Source organism: Esox lucius, chromosome 12, assembly GCF_011004845.1.
Source record: "Esox lucius isolate fEsoLuc1 chromosome 12, fEsoLuc1.pri, whole genome shotgun sequence".
NCBI classification, from domain to species: Eukaryota; Metazoa; Chordata; class Actinopteri; order Esociformes; family Esocidae; genus Esox; species Esox lucius.
In genome coordinates, this window is record NC_047580.1 from 13,945,072 (window position 1) to 13,963,349 (window position 18,278).

At 44.6% G+C, this 18,278-nt stretch overlaps 1 protein-coding gene across 11 annotated transcripts in view; it reads right to left on the reverse strand.

The window, feature by feature from the left end:
* Window positions 1-18,278, reverse strand: part of agrn (agrin) — a 236,336-nt gene that overhangs the window by 28,813 nt on the left and 189,245 nt on the right. For 10 of the 11 annotated variants that reach the window (XM_020051742.2, XM_020051741.2, XM_020051744.2 and 7 more), the window contains 9 exons: window positions 15,175-15,609; window positions 13,426-13,551; window positions 10,891-11,018; window positions 5,045-5,159; window positions 3,467-3,586; window positions 2,883-3,245; window positions 1,738-1,930; window positions 787-1,002; window positions 429-658 (listed from right to left, as the gene is read on the reverse strand). In XM_020051742.2, coding sequence (XP_019907301.2) covers window positions 429-658; window positions 787-1,002; window positions 1,738-1,930; window positions 2,883-3,245; window positions 3,467-3,586; window positions 5,045-5,159; window positions 10,891-11,018; window positions 13,426-13,551; window positions 15,175-15,609 — 1,926 coding nt within the window. The remainder of the gene's footprint in view (window positions 1-428; window positions 659-786; window positions 1,003-1,737; window positions 1,931-2,882; window positions 3,246-3,466; window positions 3,587-5,044; window positions 5,160-10,890; window positions 11,019-13,425; window positions 13,552-15,174; window positions 15,610-18,278) is intronic. The other variant, XM_020051747.2, reaches the window with a different exon arrangement.

An 18,278-nucleotide genomic window follows, 5' to 3' on the forward strand; every position in this document is an offset into this window, starting at 1 on the left:
CATTTCCACACACTCCCCCGAGTCCTTAATTTGCTTAGATCTAGTGGACACTGAAAAAGGAACAAGGGGTCAAAGGCCAGGCAAGGGCATTTGGCTATATAGCATTTGAAGGGCAAGAGCAGTCCTAAAAATTGTTCCCTGCCTTTTCTTATTATAATTACATAATGCAATGTTTAACTAACTTTACCAAAATCGCACAGGGAATTCAATTTGTTTCTGTACCGCACCTAATCCCAGCCAATCTTAAGAAGACAGAGGAAAATAAACTATGGTGTTAATCAAATGGCGACATTTCCATTAAACGTGGGTTTAAATAGTACTGTCTTGCTTTCACATTACATCTGTGCGACTGACTGAGCCTGACCGGAGCTCAAGCTGCCGTTGTTAATTGGAGGTTGGCGGTCGGGGAGAAAAAGCCACTGGCTCACCGGAGAAGCCGTTGACACACGTGCAGTGGAACATCTCGGCCTCCTTGACCTGACACGAGGCACCGTTCCTGCAGGGGTTGGGCTGGCAGGGATTGTTGCCACACTCGCCCACGCCCGTACCGTACAGCACCTTGTCGCCCTTTTCCTGCAGGTTGTACACCAGGTTGTTGACGTCCAGCATGCGCACACAGCCCACCAGACCGGTGCCGATGGAGGTCCTCTCCTTCGCACTACGGAGGGGGGGGGTGACGATATATTCATTCGGTGTATATTAAAGAAAGCACACTGTTTCGAGTCAATTAAAAACATTTTATATTATCATTATGTAAGCATATCCGGTTTTCGGATGGGTCCGTACTCTGGCACCATGTCCTCAGGCACCCCTCCGATGAACAGGTTTGTGTCCAGGTTGAGGCCGTCGGTGCCGGGGGGGCTGGAGCCTTCGATCTGGGGCTCGTTGTCCACGCTCAGCATGGCGTTGCGCCGGTTCCGCGTCACCACCAGCTGGTGCCAGCGACCCTGCTTTATCTGGACCTGACTGACCAGGGTCCCGGTGCCGGAGCCAGTATTGAATCTGGGGGGTGGAAGGAAACCAGGAGGGTCAGGCTGTATACGATCAATAAGGAAACCAGGAGGGTCAGGCTGTATACGATCAATAAGGAAACCAGGATGGTCAGGCTGTATACGATCAATAAGGAAACCAGGAGGGTCAGGCTGTATACGATCAATAAGGAAACCAGGATGGTCAGGCTGTATACGATCAATAAGGAAACCAGGAGGGTCAGGCTGTATACGATCAATAAGGAAACCAGGAGGGTCAGGCTGTATACGATCAATAAGGAAACCAGGAGGGTCAGGCTGTATACGATCAATAAGGAAACCAGGAGGGTCAGGCTGTATACGATCAATAACCGCATTGATTCAGCACTCAGACTCGAACCTCAGTTCAGGAGTGTGAATGTTTCCTTCTGATAACGTGCATCGCTGTGTGACGTATTGACTAACGCCTGTAAAAGTAACTTGGTCTCAGTGGGACTTTCCTGTTACAATAAAGTTTACTTAGACAAATAAAAAAAGTGCTCCTTAGTATCTAAACGTAAAATATCTGGTTAAATTCACATATATAATAAATACTATTTTCAAAGGAGGAAGGCAAGCATTTAGACATTCTTGGGTGCAGAGATAACGCTGATTAGATGCTAACTTGTTTGAGAATTGATTATAGGCCTTTAATAGGCTATATCTCTACACTGCAAGCCTTAGAGCTTGCTGTTAAACATTTCATTCCCCCGCCCCAACATCCACTCACTTCAGCTCCACCTTGCCGTTGACCAGGGTGAGGGACAGGAAGTCCTTCTTGCCATCCTGGCCGTTGAAGAGCAGGATGCCCGTCATCTCGGCGGCCCTGAACTCCATAGCGATGCGGACCGTGTGGTATGCTTTCATGGTGTCAAAGGCCAGGTAGGACTTACCCCCGAATGACGGGATGAAATACTTGATCACTAAGACCAGAGGGGATGGGGTAGGGGGGTATCACATATCACGGTCATGTTATGGACACAAAATAAGCATGTCAAAGACAACTCCTAACACAGAAGTGATAATACTAATATATGGCTGGCCCAATTGTCTAATGTATTGTTGTTACATGTTAAGAGTTGGATGAGCAGAACCTAGTTCAGCTAATATGGAGCCAGAAGTGCGCCGGTGTATATTGTCGGTTAGAAAAGTACATCTTCGTGACATGGTTTACATTTCATAATAGGGGTTTTGGCACCAACGCTTTTGTTGCTCAGCTATTATATCACCATTATCATCCTTTTCCCCAAACTCAACCAAACTCCCGAGTGGCCCGTCTCTCTGTCTGCCTCTCTCCATCTGGGGAGAATGCAGGCTGATGAAATCCTCTCCTCTAATGATTTGATTGATCCAAGGGAGGCTGCGGTGAGCTGCACTTAGCCACTCGCTCACACACACACTCTGACTCAAACACACAATGATTCCCACCAGCTAATCCCCATCAAAGCAATTACTGTCAATTATCTTAAGATGCAGCTGTGTGAGGTAGTTTCCTCTCAGAGCAGGAGAAACAATAGGAAAGAAATCACAGGACTCTGACTGCGCTTCCAGCTTGATTTTGTGTCTCCGTGCTGCAGAATGATTTGATATCAGTTTATTTCAGTGCTGATTTGTAAAGTGCTCGGTGGTGGCTAACCTCGTTGGTTGTTTAGCTAGCAGGTGTGGCGACTTTGAAAGGAAATGGATATCTATTAACTTAAATAGACTAGAATGGAATAAATATTGTATGGATCTGGGTATTGTCTTTGATGTAAGGTAAGGGACCGGTTCCGGTTCATCTAATTCAAGGCATGACAACATCATGAAATTGATTCCCACTGTCTTCAATATAAATAACAGAAACACGCGGGTGTCGGAGGGGGGCTTCACACTCACATTTCTCACAGACGGAGCCCCCTCGGCCGGCAGGGCAGATGCAGGTGAAGTCAGTGCCGTTGACCTCGCACGTTCCCCCGTGGCGGCAGGGGTGTGAGTCGCAGGGCCGAGGGGCCTTCGTGTGGTGGGTCACGGGCCTGGCCCTGGGGAGGGGAGAAGCGGTGGAGGTGGAGGCAGGCGCCGAGGTAGTGGTAGATGCCGGGGTGGTGGTTGTCCGGCGGCTGGTGTATGGGCGGCGGGTGGTGTAGGGGCGAGGGCTCGTGATGAAGGAGGACGTTGGGGGCGGCAAGGTGGTGCTGGTGGTGGTGCTGGCTGTGGGGGTGGTGGCTGTGGTGGTGGTGAAGTAGGGGAGGGACGAGATGCCTAGTGTGGAGGTGGAGAGAGAAGCAAAGATGGAGGTAAACGACAGGTTTAGGGAGAGCAAATGTCAGAGTGGGTGTTGGACTCTGACGTACGTGAACTCCCCCCATCACTGTTGTGCCTACGTCGGGCTTCAGAAGAACATTTCATGGCCGTATAATGTTTGATATTTGCATTTGCATGTATGTAGACAAGGCCAATTCCATGGGTGTGCTGTGTCCTACCGTAGTTGGTGAACTGAATATTCTCTTCCTCTGGTTTCTTCACCACGATGGCAGTCTCTTTAGCCGCTTTCAGCTGCTTGAGCAAGGCTCCGTTGATGTCCTCCACGTTGTACCTGGTCTCTGTGGGATAACATTGAATACAAAGACATTCCTAATTAAAAGTTGGACTTCACTCAAAAACGACATCTGGTCCACCTACTCCCATGTATTTGATCTATCCCAGAGCGAGCACAACTTACTCTTACTTTTCAACTAATCACTAAGTCCCTGACCAGGTGAATCAGGTGAGCTAACACAAGGCTAGGACATGGATGAACCACGGATTCCCAGTTGTAAGCTTGTGAAACACTGAACTAGGACACAGAGAAGCGATGCATCAAATCAGGCAGGAAAATAGGACAGTAACACACCTTTTTTCATGTCATAACATAAATATATACACAAATGTTCAAGGTTGCCCCCTGTGAGACACCACCACACCTGTGGGAACAATTGTCCTCCAACTGTCTAACAAGGTTTCAATGAGATTCAGATGAATTGTTCTCATAATGCCATCTACAGATGGCCATTTTAACTGGCTGATGCAGAGCGCCTTTATGGGACCGTCTCTTGTGCGAATGTAGAAGATACTGAGTGGAGGCCGTAAAAAAGAACAGAGGACACTAACAGAACTTACAGTACTCTAGAGGGCTGAAATAAGCCAGCTTTGAATACACACCACCAAGCTCTATCCAAGACTTTGGTGGTTGTTGGTGTGGTTTTATGTGACCCTTTTGGCGTTCTCAGATGTAATATAGAGAAGTATAGACTGTCAAAATTCTAAAAGGAAAATAATAAAGACAATAAAGTACTAGGTGATAGATTCACTGACAATGAATCTCAATAGTTGTACAGTAATCTCAAACAGAACTATTAAGATCCTCATCACTAGTCTGGGACCTGATCTCTCTTTGGACTAACATTAAATATTTCTCCTAATCGTTTGTACACGTACCTATTGGACACAATACACATATTCTAACCTTTCTAAACAAACAGATGGGGAAAAGCCTTTCTCCTACAGAACTAAATATTTATGGATTAATCTGCTGATTCGTGAGAGAGATGCAAATTCAGTCTCAATCTTTCAATCTTTACTGGAGACATAACTCTTCAGTAAATATACATGGGTAATATTTAAGGCACTTTTATATATGACTGCTCGTCCCCAGTTGAACTTTCGAGTTGTTAAAAGTTACCTAGAGCAAAGACCAAACATTTATTTTAGATTTTACATTTCTAGTCCATCCGCATTTGTGATTATGGCTATCCTTCACTGCAACAACACCCGGTCGCTTGGTAGAGACGACTAGGACGTGTCCTCCAAGGCATATCATGCCGTTATGCTCTTTATCCCTTTGCTCATTTAACTAGGATGTTGATGCGCAACATCCAAAAGACCCTAGTGCACAGCTGGTGTTAAGCCAAAAGACCCCTGGCCATTGTCGGTTATGTTGTCAGGATTTGCGTCATGCAGCTACAGTAAATGACAGACCATAGCGCTGTAAAGGACCCCGACAGACTTCCATTCTGTGTTACCTGGGTCAAAGTGGGCCTCGACGAAGGCCAGGATGGAGTTGCTGGGAGCCAGGCTGCGGACACGGACGGTCATGAAGTCCTTCTGCACCTCCGACTTGCGGAACAACTCATTCAGCTAGTCCAGAAAGGGATGAACACACACTGATTAGTGCAGAACGCAGAAAAAACATTTTGCATGGTAATAAGCTCTGGGCAGTGAACTCATTCTTTAGCCGGATGGGAAAAACCAATGTATAAGTCCCAAATGGCATTCTATTCCCTACACAGGGCACTACCAGGGGCCCTGGTGAAGAGGAACGTGTTAAAAAGAACAGGGGGCCATTTAGGACTCGTGTCCATGGGTAGGTCTACTACTGTGGAGAACTCCATTGGGCCAGGTCTGGGTGCACAAATTGACATTTAGCTGGAGCTGAGGAATAATTACAGTGCATGTTTTTTCCAGAAACAGCGGTGAATGTCAGCATGGTGCACGCCGGCTGCTGATTGGTATAGCTTCACATTCACACTGTGCATGTTTTCAGTGGCCTAATGGGGTCTAATTCATTGTCAGGAACGAAATAGCCCAACTATTGTTGGGTGTCGGGTCAAGGTAATTTTAAGAGTTTGGTGCTCCCACCGCCATTGAATGTAACATAGAGACTGGGCCATAGGGATTCGCAATATCAATAAAAATAGCAAATGACCACAATGATTTGTAATGGTTAATATACACAGGGTCCTCTATTTTTAATTAGACAGTTGCCATTCCTTTTTTTGTTTTGTTTATACTTCAAAGGTTTACATTTGAAATTAAACAATTCTTAATGATTAAAGTAAACATTCATCGAAGGGTTTTAGAATACATATTGGTTTTACAATTTAAAAATTACTTCAAAATTTTCAATGCACCTAAAGCATTAGGAAAGTTTAATAAAATGGCCAAATTAGCACTTACGTTTAATATTTGGTTGCATATTTGTTGCATGGAATAACTGCCTGAAGTCTGCGACACAATGACCCAGACAGATGCTGGAAATTGTCTCTGGTGATTCATGCCTTAAGTCTCATCTTCAGTATATAAAATTTGACTGGATTTTAATCTGGAGATTGACTATTGTCAGTCAATAAATCTTTTTGGCCCTTAAAATAATTCCTTAGTTGCAATGGCGGTTTATCTGAGGTAATTGTCTTGCTGTATTACAAAGCACCATCAAATGAGTTGGGAGACATTTGCTTGTGGTTTAGCAGACAAAATGTTTCTATTCAAACCATCTGCAGTAACATCATCATTGGAGTGAGCCAATTCCTGTGGCAGCCATACATGCCCAAGCAACAAAAGCCCCACCAACATATTTAACAAATAACTTGGTATGCTGTGGATCTTGGCTAGTATTTTATTTCTCCCCATACTTTAAGTTTGCCATCACTCTGGGACATGTAAATCTTTGTCTCATCTGTCTGGAATTCTGCAGGGTCTTTTCTAAAACTGTAAACTGTACAGTACATCCTGTTTGAGCCTAAAGAGTTGTTTGCACCTTGTATAGTGTAGCCTTTGTTTATGCTTCAATATAAATGTACCTTTGTCATTAACTCATGGATAACATTCTACATAGTCTACTCAATTGCATTTTAAATGACAAAACAAGCACTGCATAGTGTAGGGAATCATAGTTTTCATAATTTTGTTGAGCTAGAGCATAACCAGCTTGGGACACACCTTTCATTATTATGATATCTTACATTTAATTTAATTTAATTCGTCCCAAAAAGTTGTGATGCTGCGTAAAATGTAAATAAAACAGAATTCAATGATGTGCAAATCATTTAATCCCTATATTGAATAGACAATAGTACAAAGACAACATATCAAATGTTGAAACTGAGAAATGTTATTGTTTTTGTAAAAATACATGCCCAAATTAAATTGAATGCCAGCAACATGTTTGAAAGAAGTTGGGACAGGGGCATGTTTACCACTGTGTTGCATCACTTCTTTTAACAACACTCTGAAAGCATTTGGGAACTGAGGAGACCAATTGCTGTAGTTTTTAAATGTTTTACCATTCTTGCTTAATATAGAATTTCAGCTGCTCAGCATTTCGGGGTCTCTTTTGTTGTATTTTTCATTTCATAATATGCCAAATGTTTTCAATGGGTGACTGGTCTGGACAGCAGGCAGGCCAGTTCAGCACCCAGACTATTTTACTACAGAGCCATGCTGTTGTAGTACATGCAGAATGTGGTTTGGCATTGTCTTGCTGAAATAAACAAGGGCTTCCCTGGAAAAGACGTCATCTGGATGGTAGCATATGTTGCTCCATCCAGATATATGTTGTTCAGCATTTATAGTGCCTTCACAGAAGTGCAAGTCACCCATGCTATGTGCCGTAATGCACCACCACATTATACCATCATGGATGCTGGCTTTTGAACAGGGCGCTGATAACAAGCCGGCATGGTCCTCTCCGCTTTTGCCCGGAGGACGTGGTGTACATGATTCCCAAAAATAATCTCAAATTTTGTTTTGTCAGACTGCAGGGCAGTTCTCCACTTCACCACAGTCCATCTAAAATGAACTTGGGCCCAGAGAAGGTGCTGGCATTTCTGGATGTTGTTTGTTCATGGTTTGTTCTTTACATGGTAGAGTTTTCACTTTGTGAATGCAGCAACAAACAGTGTTCACAGACAATGGTTTTCTGAAGTGTTCCTAAGCCCATGCATTGATGTCCACTACAGAATCATAACGGTTTTTAATGCAGTGAGGCCTGAGGGCCCGAAGATCATGGCCAGTCTGTGCAGACTTTCGCAGAGGGATGAACCCCTACCCATCTTTATTTCTGAAAGACGAAAGGATGCTCTTTTAAAAAATAAAACATTGTAACTGGGGTTGTAATAAGAATTTGCTAAATGTATGATACATCAATAATGGAAACCAAATTATTGTCGCTGCAATTCCCGTAGCTACAACTTGGAGAATTTCTACACAGTGCCCCTTTTTGGCTGTGTTTCTGAATGGTTTCAGATTTTTCAGCATCATACATTACTGACATCTGTTTGGTCCTCATGAGGACAGACACTAATAGAAGACTCCAAAAGCAAACTCAATGTCTATACTCAAGACTACACATTTAATGTTCTCTTACATAATGGAACAAACATCACCAGAAATACTTGTTGAGACAAATGTTGAAAAACCTTTGGAGGCCTGAAATATGTATAAAAAGTACTGTCGTTTCTAAATTATGAGAGTCAAAAGAAGTAATTTCAAAGGGCATAGTATAAATACGCCTCTATGACACTACTTTATTATTCATAAAATATGATCTAAAGTTTTAGCTCTGGCCTTTTCATTTAACCTTTTTAATTTGTGAGCACCTTTTGAAAATGTAATGCTATTTTTGCCTGTCACAGAATATGAGGTCATTGGGCCATTTGCTCTTAGAAACATTTCTACATATTTACATATTTTTAAATGTTCATTAATATAACTGCTGGATTTTTATTTTTGCAGCTCAAAAATAAGAGGTGAGATGACCAGTAACAAAAAGATCAAATCCCCGAGCCAGCAAGGTGAACAAAATCTGTTGTTCTGTCTCTGAGCAAAAAAAATTCCCAAGGTGCTCATTGTGGCAACACTCCACATCTGTTTAATTTGGAAGGGTTGGGTTAAATGCAGAAGACATATCTCAGTTGGACCTTGTGTGCCAACTTTCCATTTCCTTTTCCTTTCATCTTGATCAGATTGTGAGTAAAGAGAAAACCTTGTGAAGCGAGAGACTAGGGACCCTGAGAAACAGAACTGTAAGAAAATGAAGAGGCGGAATATGAGCAGCACATAACCAGGTAAATTGGGTTTACACAATGAACACATGCAAAGTACGTGATCCTCATATGTGCAGAAGCTCCAAGAACAAAAACGTCAGAGACATTTTAAGTGAAAGGGCCAGACTAATGATGAGCAGCCACAGACGTAAACATCACGCTGTTTACTGTATGAATATTTCTGAATGTCATTATTGAATGTAACGTGTAATGTAATAGGTATTTTATTATTTATTTTATAACATACAAAAAAATTTTATAATGTAAGATTTAATCAGATGTCTTCCTTAAACGAAAGAGAAGATGACACTATCGTTGTGAGGAAGGGGATTTGATTTAATTGCTCCTTAATCACGGCTCTGTAATTGTCTTCAGGATAAATGGAGAAAGCTGTGAGTTAACTTGCCAAGGAGCGTGGTAGTTCTAAACGATTTGCTGCCACTGAAATGTACTTCGATAAGTTGAGCCGCTGGCAACATTACCTTGCAAATTCCTCCAGTTGGTGTCGGAAGTGGGACCCACAGGGGCTCTCAAAGAAAGAGGCACTGTAAGGGAATGTTTGCTAATTGTTCTTCTTTGCATTTAAGTTATTTCTAATTAACTAACATATATATTTTTAAAGGGAGATACTGTGGGTAATTAACAATTTCATTTTGAGTTTTGGACAATACGTATGTAGGAATAAAAAAATCAAATAAATTGAAAAGTGAAATTTGCCTTTCCTATTACTGTGCCCAGAAAAGCGAAGAAAGAAAGATTTATGCAAAAAGGTTCTTATTAAATTCACATTATTTAACACAGATCAAATGGTTGGAATACTACAGACGTTTTAGTGATTTCTATCTTTCCAGGGCCTCCTATCTCTGATCAAGCAATGCTTTCAACTAGTCAGATTCAATGCAACGCAATAACCCCTTATATCACTGGATTACCAAAAGTCAGAAAAGGTTCAAAAGAGACAACAAACTATTTTACCAGACCTGAGGAGAACACCCCTATTGGTGGGTGATACACTTCTGTGAGTGGATTGCTGTTTAAAAGAAACAACTGGCAAAAGGGACTTTCAAAATGAACAAAATGTATATGAGCAATCAAAACAATTGAATTTTTTTGTCTGATTCCTTATTTTTCCTTACCAATTCTTCAAAACAGAAATGAACCCCCCAACTGAGTGGTGTCTAAATCATAATTATGCCCTGACCTCATTGAAGAAAGCCCCAGTCATTCTGCTTCTTATCACACTGCTCATTTAAGCAGGAAGTAGGCTGGAAAAATGTCTGCTCTTGTCTTTGTCAACATTGTACATCTTGCTCTGAAGGCTGACCGGATTGTTCTTCAGTTTACCCATTGGCAATCCACATTTCCTAAACATATATTTAGACAGAACTAAGTTACTGTTCCAAAAACCTGAACACATTCGAATCAGTGATAATAGCTGCTAACCCAACCTTCAAGCGAACCTGAAGTGCACACTTGAAGTGCACACTTGAAGTGCACACTAAGTTGGCTGTCCTACATCCTCTGTTGACTAAGAATTCCCTGTGAGAGACATCAGTCTGAAACTAGATGTACTAGCGCCATATGTTTATGCCTCTGCGCATACTTCTTTGAGGGACCTGTACAGCATGGAGGGTGGGACTGCAGGTAGTGTGGCAAAGCAAATGTGTGTGTGTGTGAGTGTGTGTACAGGCCAGGCATCTCATCATCCCCCACAGGCACCCTGACCCAGAAACACGGCCACTTCTCCCCTCGTTAGTGAGACACACACACAGGCTCCAGCAGACAGAGACCCAGGGCCAGGGGGCCTTGGCGTCGCTATTTAGTGCCACAGCTGCCCACGCCAGGCTAGGACACACACCCAGGCACAGTGTAGATTAGTTGTTGATGGGGCCATTGACACCATTTCAGCAGCTGGCATAGCTGTTGGAGGTAAGATGTTTACACACACACACACACACACACACAGGCCTTGCTTTCTTAAATCCCACTTCTTTGAAAGGCTGATGCTGAACTACTGAATGTAACAGTATCAGCTATTGACTCACAGCACTCTCGATGCTCCTGGCTGTCTCTCCAAACAGCTCAGATTTGGGATCCTCCATCTCAGGGGTGTAGAAGACCTCCTGGCCCTCCACCTGGTCCAGGTGCAGGAAGCCACTGAACCTCATGGTTGCTGGGAGGAAATGATGACACACACATTAGTAAAACGCTACTTTCTCTTAACAGGAGGCGCGCAGTTCCCAGAACCACCCGCCCTCAGCTTCAGTCAGTGTTCGCTTGGGGTAGTGCCAGTCTGGGGTTAGAGATGGGGTGTCGTGTGGTTGTTGATGTTCGTGTGGTCGTTGGTGATACTTTAGGTTGGTGGCATGGATGAGGCTATGGTAAACAGCGCCTGTGATTGGCTGCTATGAAAGCGGAAAGACTGGATTGTGGAATATGGAAGAGGTTCTGGAGGAAGAAGTGAAGGAGGGTGAGATGCGGTGAAGGAATGGACCGGAGTTTACCAGACTGAGAATCATCCCAAAAGTTGGCAGAGGCATGGAGGACTGAGTAGAGAGAGATCCATTAGACAGACACATTGACACACATTACAAAGATAAGAACAGAGTGACCGAAAAAACAACACAATGACAAAAGAAAGAACCTGCTCTTAAAAAAAAGGATACGGTTTTGGTAAAAACAGTCCCTGGCCTTAAAGGAATAATCCACACAAAACCAGACATTTCAGTTATATAAAGTTTGTTGTTAAGACAAGAACAGAGTGATTGAAAAGCCAACACAATGGCAAAATAAAGAACCTGCTCAGAAGGAAAAGTCCATGGTTTTGGTAAAAACAGTACCTGGTCTTAATGGGGAATTCTAAACAAAACCAGACATTTCGATGATATACGTTGTTAAATGATGAAAATGTGTGATAACTATATATGCATGCCATTTCATTTTTCTATTGTTAGAATAAGTTAGCAAGCAGACGTGAATTTGAAGTTTTGTTCGATAGATTTATTGAAACTTGACTACAAAACCTACACTGCAAAGTTTTCTTTAGACAGGCTTGTGTGCCTGGTAATTTTTTACATTAGTGGACAGGTAGCTTAAAAACAATATAAATAAGAAATTCTCGGATTTCACAGACAACTTAGAATTTAAATCACAGTGAAAACAATTATTTTATCCACTGATAGAAGAGTGATAAGGGTTTCATGATTTGGGTTTCTGGGGTGGATTTACCTTTAAAAGATTTCCTGTCCCTATTTAAAATGCATCAGTCCTTTATGGCTTGTTGCTACTGCTCCACCAACACAGTAGCTGGGAGACTCAAGACAAAATGAAAGACAAGGGTGAAATAAAGCAGAAAGGAGAAGAGAGGGGCTGATGCAGGTTTCATGCCACGACTCGTAATCAGCCGAACAAATTGCCAAAATCAATCATGATGCCCTGTTTGGAGCTTGTCTGAGAAAGAGCACTTGTATGATTATCATGAAAGATAGCTGTAATTGTCTCCTAATGCCGTCAAACTGATGACTGACATAGGCTGGTTAAAACTGCATGATAAGGGTGTTTCTTTTAGCCTGTGTCTCCACCCGACGCACATCGAAACAAATCGGATGGCAGCTTTTTAAATCCATGTCGAAGAAAACAGACGTGAATAACTAAGAGAGGAATAGGGGGTGTTGACCATTAGATCATATTGAAGTGTAAATCCTACAAGTATCAGAGTTTAAGGCCTTTTGCACTGAGAAAGATGTTGTAGCATTGCTCTATTTACTAAGTAGCAAATCATGTATTATAAAGTGGGTGTTTCCAGCCCTGAAAGCTGCTTGGCCATATACTATGTCTATTACCACAGATTTATTTAGTCTTAGTAATCAAAATATGTTTGTATAGAATAGCAATAAGGCACCTTGAGGGTTAATGGTAAATGGCCAATATACCGTGCTAAGCGCAACACTCAACCATGGTATATTGGCCATATACCATCCCCACAAGCTGGCCTTTATTGCCTAAATATAATACACCTTTCAGATGTTTGAACGATGTGGTAACAATGTCTTAAACTACTGTTGAGCGTATATCTTGGCTGCCCAGATACTGTGGGTATTGGGACAGTTAACAGAACACAAACAATCAAAATGTCCAACGGTGCAGCCTGTCCTCCTAACTTCAGATAAACGATAAACGCTGTCATCTGTGGTTTCAGACGCAAGGTGTTAGCAACTAGCAGTTAGCCCCTCTCCTTAGAGAGACACTGACACATCGTCAATAAAAGAGGAAAATACTGTGTGTCACCGTGCTGATAGATGTTGCACCTGGCCAGTCGCCACTGACTTTATATTTTCATACTAATGACTTTGATATCAGGCTGACTGGCTTTCCATTGGTGGAAAATGAGGCCTGGCATTTTTATTAAGGCGCAACAGTTTCTATTATCGGTAACACTTTAGCCGAATGAGGTATCGATTGACAATAGGTGGGTGTGACATTGTTAGTGCCTCACTACAGCTGACATGCTACATGATGTCCGCGTAGTGTTTTTTCACCGAAAACACAGCAGAGGGAAGGGGGAGAGACGGGGTACTTACAGGGGCAGTTGGCTCCCTCCGGGCTGCTTGAAGCCGTTTTGCCGTCAGGACAGCAGCCGTAAGGTGTGTTGTCGCACGATGAGCGTTCTTCTGCCGTGGGGGTGGTAGTGCCCACCGCCTCAGGGTCTGGGGGGGAGAGGGATGTTGTGGGAAAATGTTAGTAATGGATTATCATACTTCATTAAACATCTTGCACCCACTAGTTAGGGCGGCTCTAGGGTCTGGGGGAAGGTTCCAACAGAGCTTCATAATGCTTGAAAACACTTCGTAACCCATTATAACTCCCTCTTAGAGAGCTGCATCTGGAGCTCATCTGCGAGATGTGAACCATACTGCGGTAGCTACAGTACATAATTGGGTGCATAGCATCATAATGGCTCAAAGTACTTTGTGATGGAGGCTGGTAAACATCCACAGAAACAGACAATCTTTTCCACTGATTGGCTGATTGTTATCTCTAACTTTCCACTGATTGGTCGATGGCTATCTCAGAAGACTTTGTCCCAAAGAACATAGTACTTGCAGTAAATATAGAAGTACACTAGCTCTCTCATACGATGGAAAGCGGCTACTCTCACAGTCCATCGGGCCTGTTTCCTTCTTTCTAGGTCCCTCTGAGGAGAGGCTTTATGGTCCCACAACATTAGAAATGATCGTAGAGCAAACTATCACGGCTCGCTGAATAAGTCGTAAAGACGTCAACGGAAGGCTCTTGTCTCTTCAAGGACTCTCCGTTGCTGTCCCACGAGATGAACTGACGCTGCCGGGTGAGTGTGAGGGAACGACTCAGTGCCAGTCTGCTGGGCATCTGTTGGCCCATGGATTTACAAGTAGCTGATTGAGAGGCGGGGAAGGTGGGGACTAGGGAGGGGTGCTTCGGCTCAGGGACTATGTATTGCTCCGGAGGGGGCTTTGGAGCCGGCAAACCCACATCCACTCAACCACAACCAGAATCCTCCCTCACGCACACACCACCCAGACACACCAACCCACCGACACACACACCCACCCACCCACCGACACACAGACCCACGCACCCACACACACACACACACACACACACACAGGAGATCCATATTTACTAAGCGTTAGTGAGTGCAGTCTGCTGGTGACAAAGGAACACATCGGTGAAGTGGAGAGTAACTGAAGAAGTGCTGAGGCTTGTGTTCCATCAATTCAGGAGTGAATCGCTCAAGCTGCTGAACGACTGAGGGGTCACAGATCCTTGGAATGGTGAAAAGTTGATTGAAAAGAGTTACTCTAGCAGTCTCTGGAGTGGTTTGCTTGGTTGAGTGGTTGGGCTATACAGCCCTAATGCAGTAATGGGGTTTTAGAGAGTGAAGTTTGCTGTCAATATGTAGCAACGACAATGTAAAATACATTTGTATCAAGCTATCAACCCAGGCTTGAAACAATCCACCGACATAGGCCAATAATCCCATCAGATTTACTTTTGTCCAATTCCACAAAATCAGTTAGGTGGTGAGAGAAACGCTTCACATGTGACATCAGAGACTTTGACAGAATGGAAGATGCCGTTACAACATTCTCGTGTTCCACTGCCTAACACGTGGGCTACCCTTGTCAGTTGGGTGGCATACAGTACCTGACATATATAAGAAAATGATATGTTTTAATGGTTTATGATGTATGAGAAAGATCAACATGTCAGCCAGGTCAGCAGCCAATATTCACCCCGCACCCCCAGCGCAGCATTATGGGTAATGAAGTGAAAGAGCTTTGATTTACCAACTGGCTCCTCTCCGCTTGCCTCCGACACCTCCATGCCGCTGGCCTCCTCCTCCCCCTGGTCATCTCCACTGGGCTGGCCGCTCCCTGAGTCCTCGAAGGTGGCATGGGAAGAGCCAGGGCTGGTGTGGCTGGGAAGGCGGGGGATGGTGAGGTGAGGTGGGGGGTGGGGGGTGGTGACAGGGTGGTTGGCAGCGAGCGCTCCCTCCGTGGCCATGGCGGACGTGGAGGCCTCAGTGAAAATGTCATCATCCTCGGGCATGGGGGTGGGCACGGCATACAAGACCAACGGGTCCTGCGCTTGGTCCTCGTCCTGGGGGGAGGTGGAAGTGAAACGGCCTGGCGACGTGAGCCTGACGTGGGCAGTGGAAGGGGTGGTGGTGCGGGGGGTGGGGGTATTAAAGGCGGGTCGGCCGGCCGGCTCGGCGATGCTTTCTGCGTGGGGAAGAGGAAGCGAGGAGAGGAAGCAAGGGATGGATGAATGCAAAATGGAAATGCTTTGTTCTTGCTCCCCATATAGATCCCTCCTGGAAGCAGTTACCGAACATGACCCACTCCTCCCTGGATACCGTTACCAAACATGACCCACTCCCCCCTGGATACCGTTACCAAACATGACCCACTCCCTCCTGGATACCGTTACCTAACATGACCCACTCCCCCCTGGATACCGTTACCTAACATGACCCACTCCCCCTTGGATACCGTTACCTAACATGACCCACTCCCCCTTGGATACCGTTTCCGAACAAGACCCACTACCTCTTGGATACCGTTACCTAACATGACCCACTCCCCCTGGATACCGTTACCTAACATGACACACTCCCCCCTGGACACCGTTACCTAACATGACCCACTCCCCCCTGGATACCGTTACCTAACATGACCCACTCCCCCTTGGATACCGTTACCTAACATGACCCACTCCCCCCTGGATACCGTCACCAAACATGACCCACTCCCCCCTGGATACCATTACCTAACATGACCCACTCCCCCTTGGATACCGTTACCTAACATGACCCACTCCCCCTTGGATACCGTTACCTAACATGACCCACTCCCCCCTGGATACCATTACCTAACATGACCCACTCCCCCTTGGATACCGTTACCTAACATGACCCACTCCCCCTTGGATACCGTTACCTAACATGACCCACCCCCCCTTGGATACCGTTACTGAACATGACCCACTCCCCCTTGGATACCGTTACCTAACATGACCCACCCCCCCTTGGATACCGTTACTGAACATGACCCACTCCCCCCAACATTTCTTCCATGTCTTTACGTTTTGTCAGTACCCTTTATGATTCAGTGTTCTGTGCTTTGGTCACAGTCAGGCAACTGAATCATTCAAATGCAGAATATAAACCTGAAAAAGAGTTAAACCATACACACACAGCGATGACATTTTTGAATCTCTTATGACTCACCGAACAGTAAACACCATGAAATTGAAAATGTGTTACATTGTGAAGCATTAAAAACGCTTATAATGTTGAGTTCAACTTCACTGCAATCTGTTTGTGTACAGAGAAGAATACTCTGGCCTGTTTAGGGTTAAGCGCTACTGCAGTGGCACTGGAATGTATGTGTTATGTGTGTGTGTGCCTGTTGGTTCACTGTCTATGTGTTTATATGTGCTGAGGTTGGTGTGTATGAATTATATATCCATATTCTAATGTTGCCCTCCTGTAGAGGAGCTTTAATCAAAGACAACCAGAGCCTCTGGTGATGAATGATTGATATAAATGGGTCAGAAAAAGCAGGGTTTAACTCCAGCTTCAAAGACTCCAGACTCGACTCACAGCCGCGCAAGCATCAGTCAACTCCACCGCGACAGGCAGCCTTGTCAACACAGTCACACACACCACCCCAAAAAAACACAACACACTCAACCAAACCCTTTTCCTGCTATCACCAGAGAGGGACCTGGTATTTTTCTTTCTGCCATTACCCATGCAAGGCTTTGGAACAAAGGAGAAACATTTTCCGCATAAAGCCAATAAAACAGGACAAAAACCTGTGAGGGGGAGAAGAGTGAAAAGCTGGAGGGAACAGAGATACGACAGAAGTGTAGAATGCCAGCCAGCTAGCCAGGCGTAACGATGCAGACGCTTCTAGTTTACACCATTCCTTATGTGTGGAGGGGAAGAGAAAACCTCCTACACGTTATTTGCGACTCATTGGAATTCAGCTAACATTATGCATAGGATTTAATTGCACACTATAATCGCCTATTTGAACAGCAATTACGCCATGAGGTGTGAAATGTGATACCTTGACGAGGCGCTGGATATTATCGGCCAGCCAGGCACCCCACTATCTCCCACACTGCTAGGCTCTAGAGAGGAGGGGAGGCAGGAGAGCCAGCCTACAGAGATACAGTATGTCAGCTTAGCCCTGAGAGTGCAACAGCGATTGCGATCGCCACAAGCGAGGTGGTGGCACATTTAGCTTTTCCTCTTGGCTACACCTGTCACTCAGGTGCCCGGCGTCCTGTCGCAACCGTGTCTGGGAAGCAGGTGTCCTACGGCAGTGAGCGCTCGACGATGGGCGGGTAAAAAAGAAATAAAAAGTACAACTGGCAGCGGAGTCAGTTTAGTGGAAGCTTTCCCTAATCAGGTTTAACACTCCATTTGCTTTTTTTTTTAGAGCGGCAGGCGGTTATATCAAGCTGGCGGGAGTAGAATCATTGTCATCTTCACTTGTCTGGGCTGTGTAGTTATCTCTGAAAGGTGGTTATTAAGACTGTTTGTGATGTCATGCTCAGTGGGGAGTAGGGATCCGTTACTGGAAAGAACGGGGAAGAAAAATGACGAGGGGGAGAAAGAGAAGATGATAGACAGAACGAGACAGGGAGGGACAGAGGAAATAAGACCAGCAAGTTAAGAGCCGATTGGACAACATATGAAGACGGAGAGAGAGACAAAGACAAAGAGAGCCAGAGAACACAAATTAATCGGGGGGAAATGGGAGGATTAAGGGAGAGGCAAGAGACCCCTGATTAACATTCAGGCAGAAAACCGACAGGGCCATATGCTTGTGTTAGCTGCCAATTTGTTGCAAATGTACAGGTGATGAAACCAGGACAC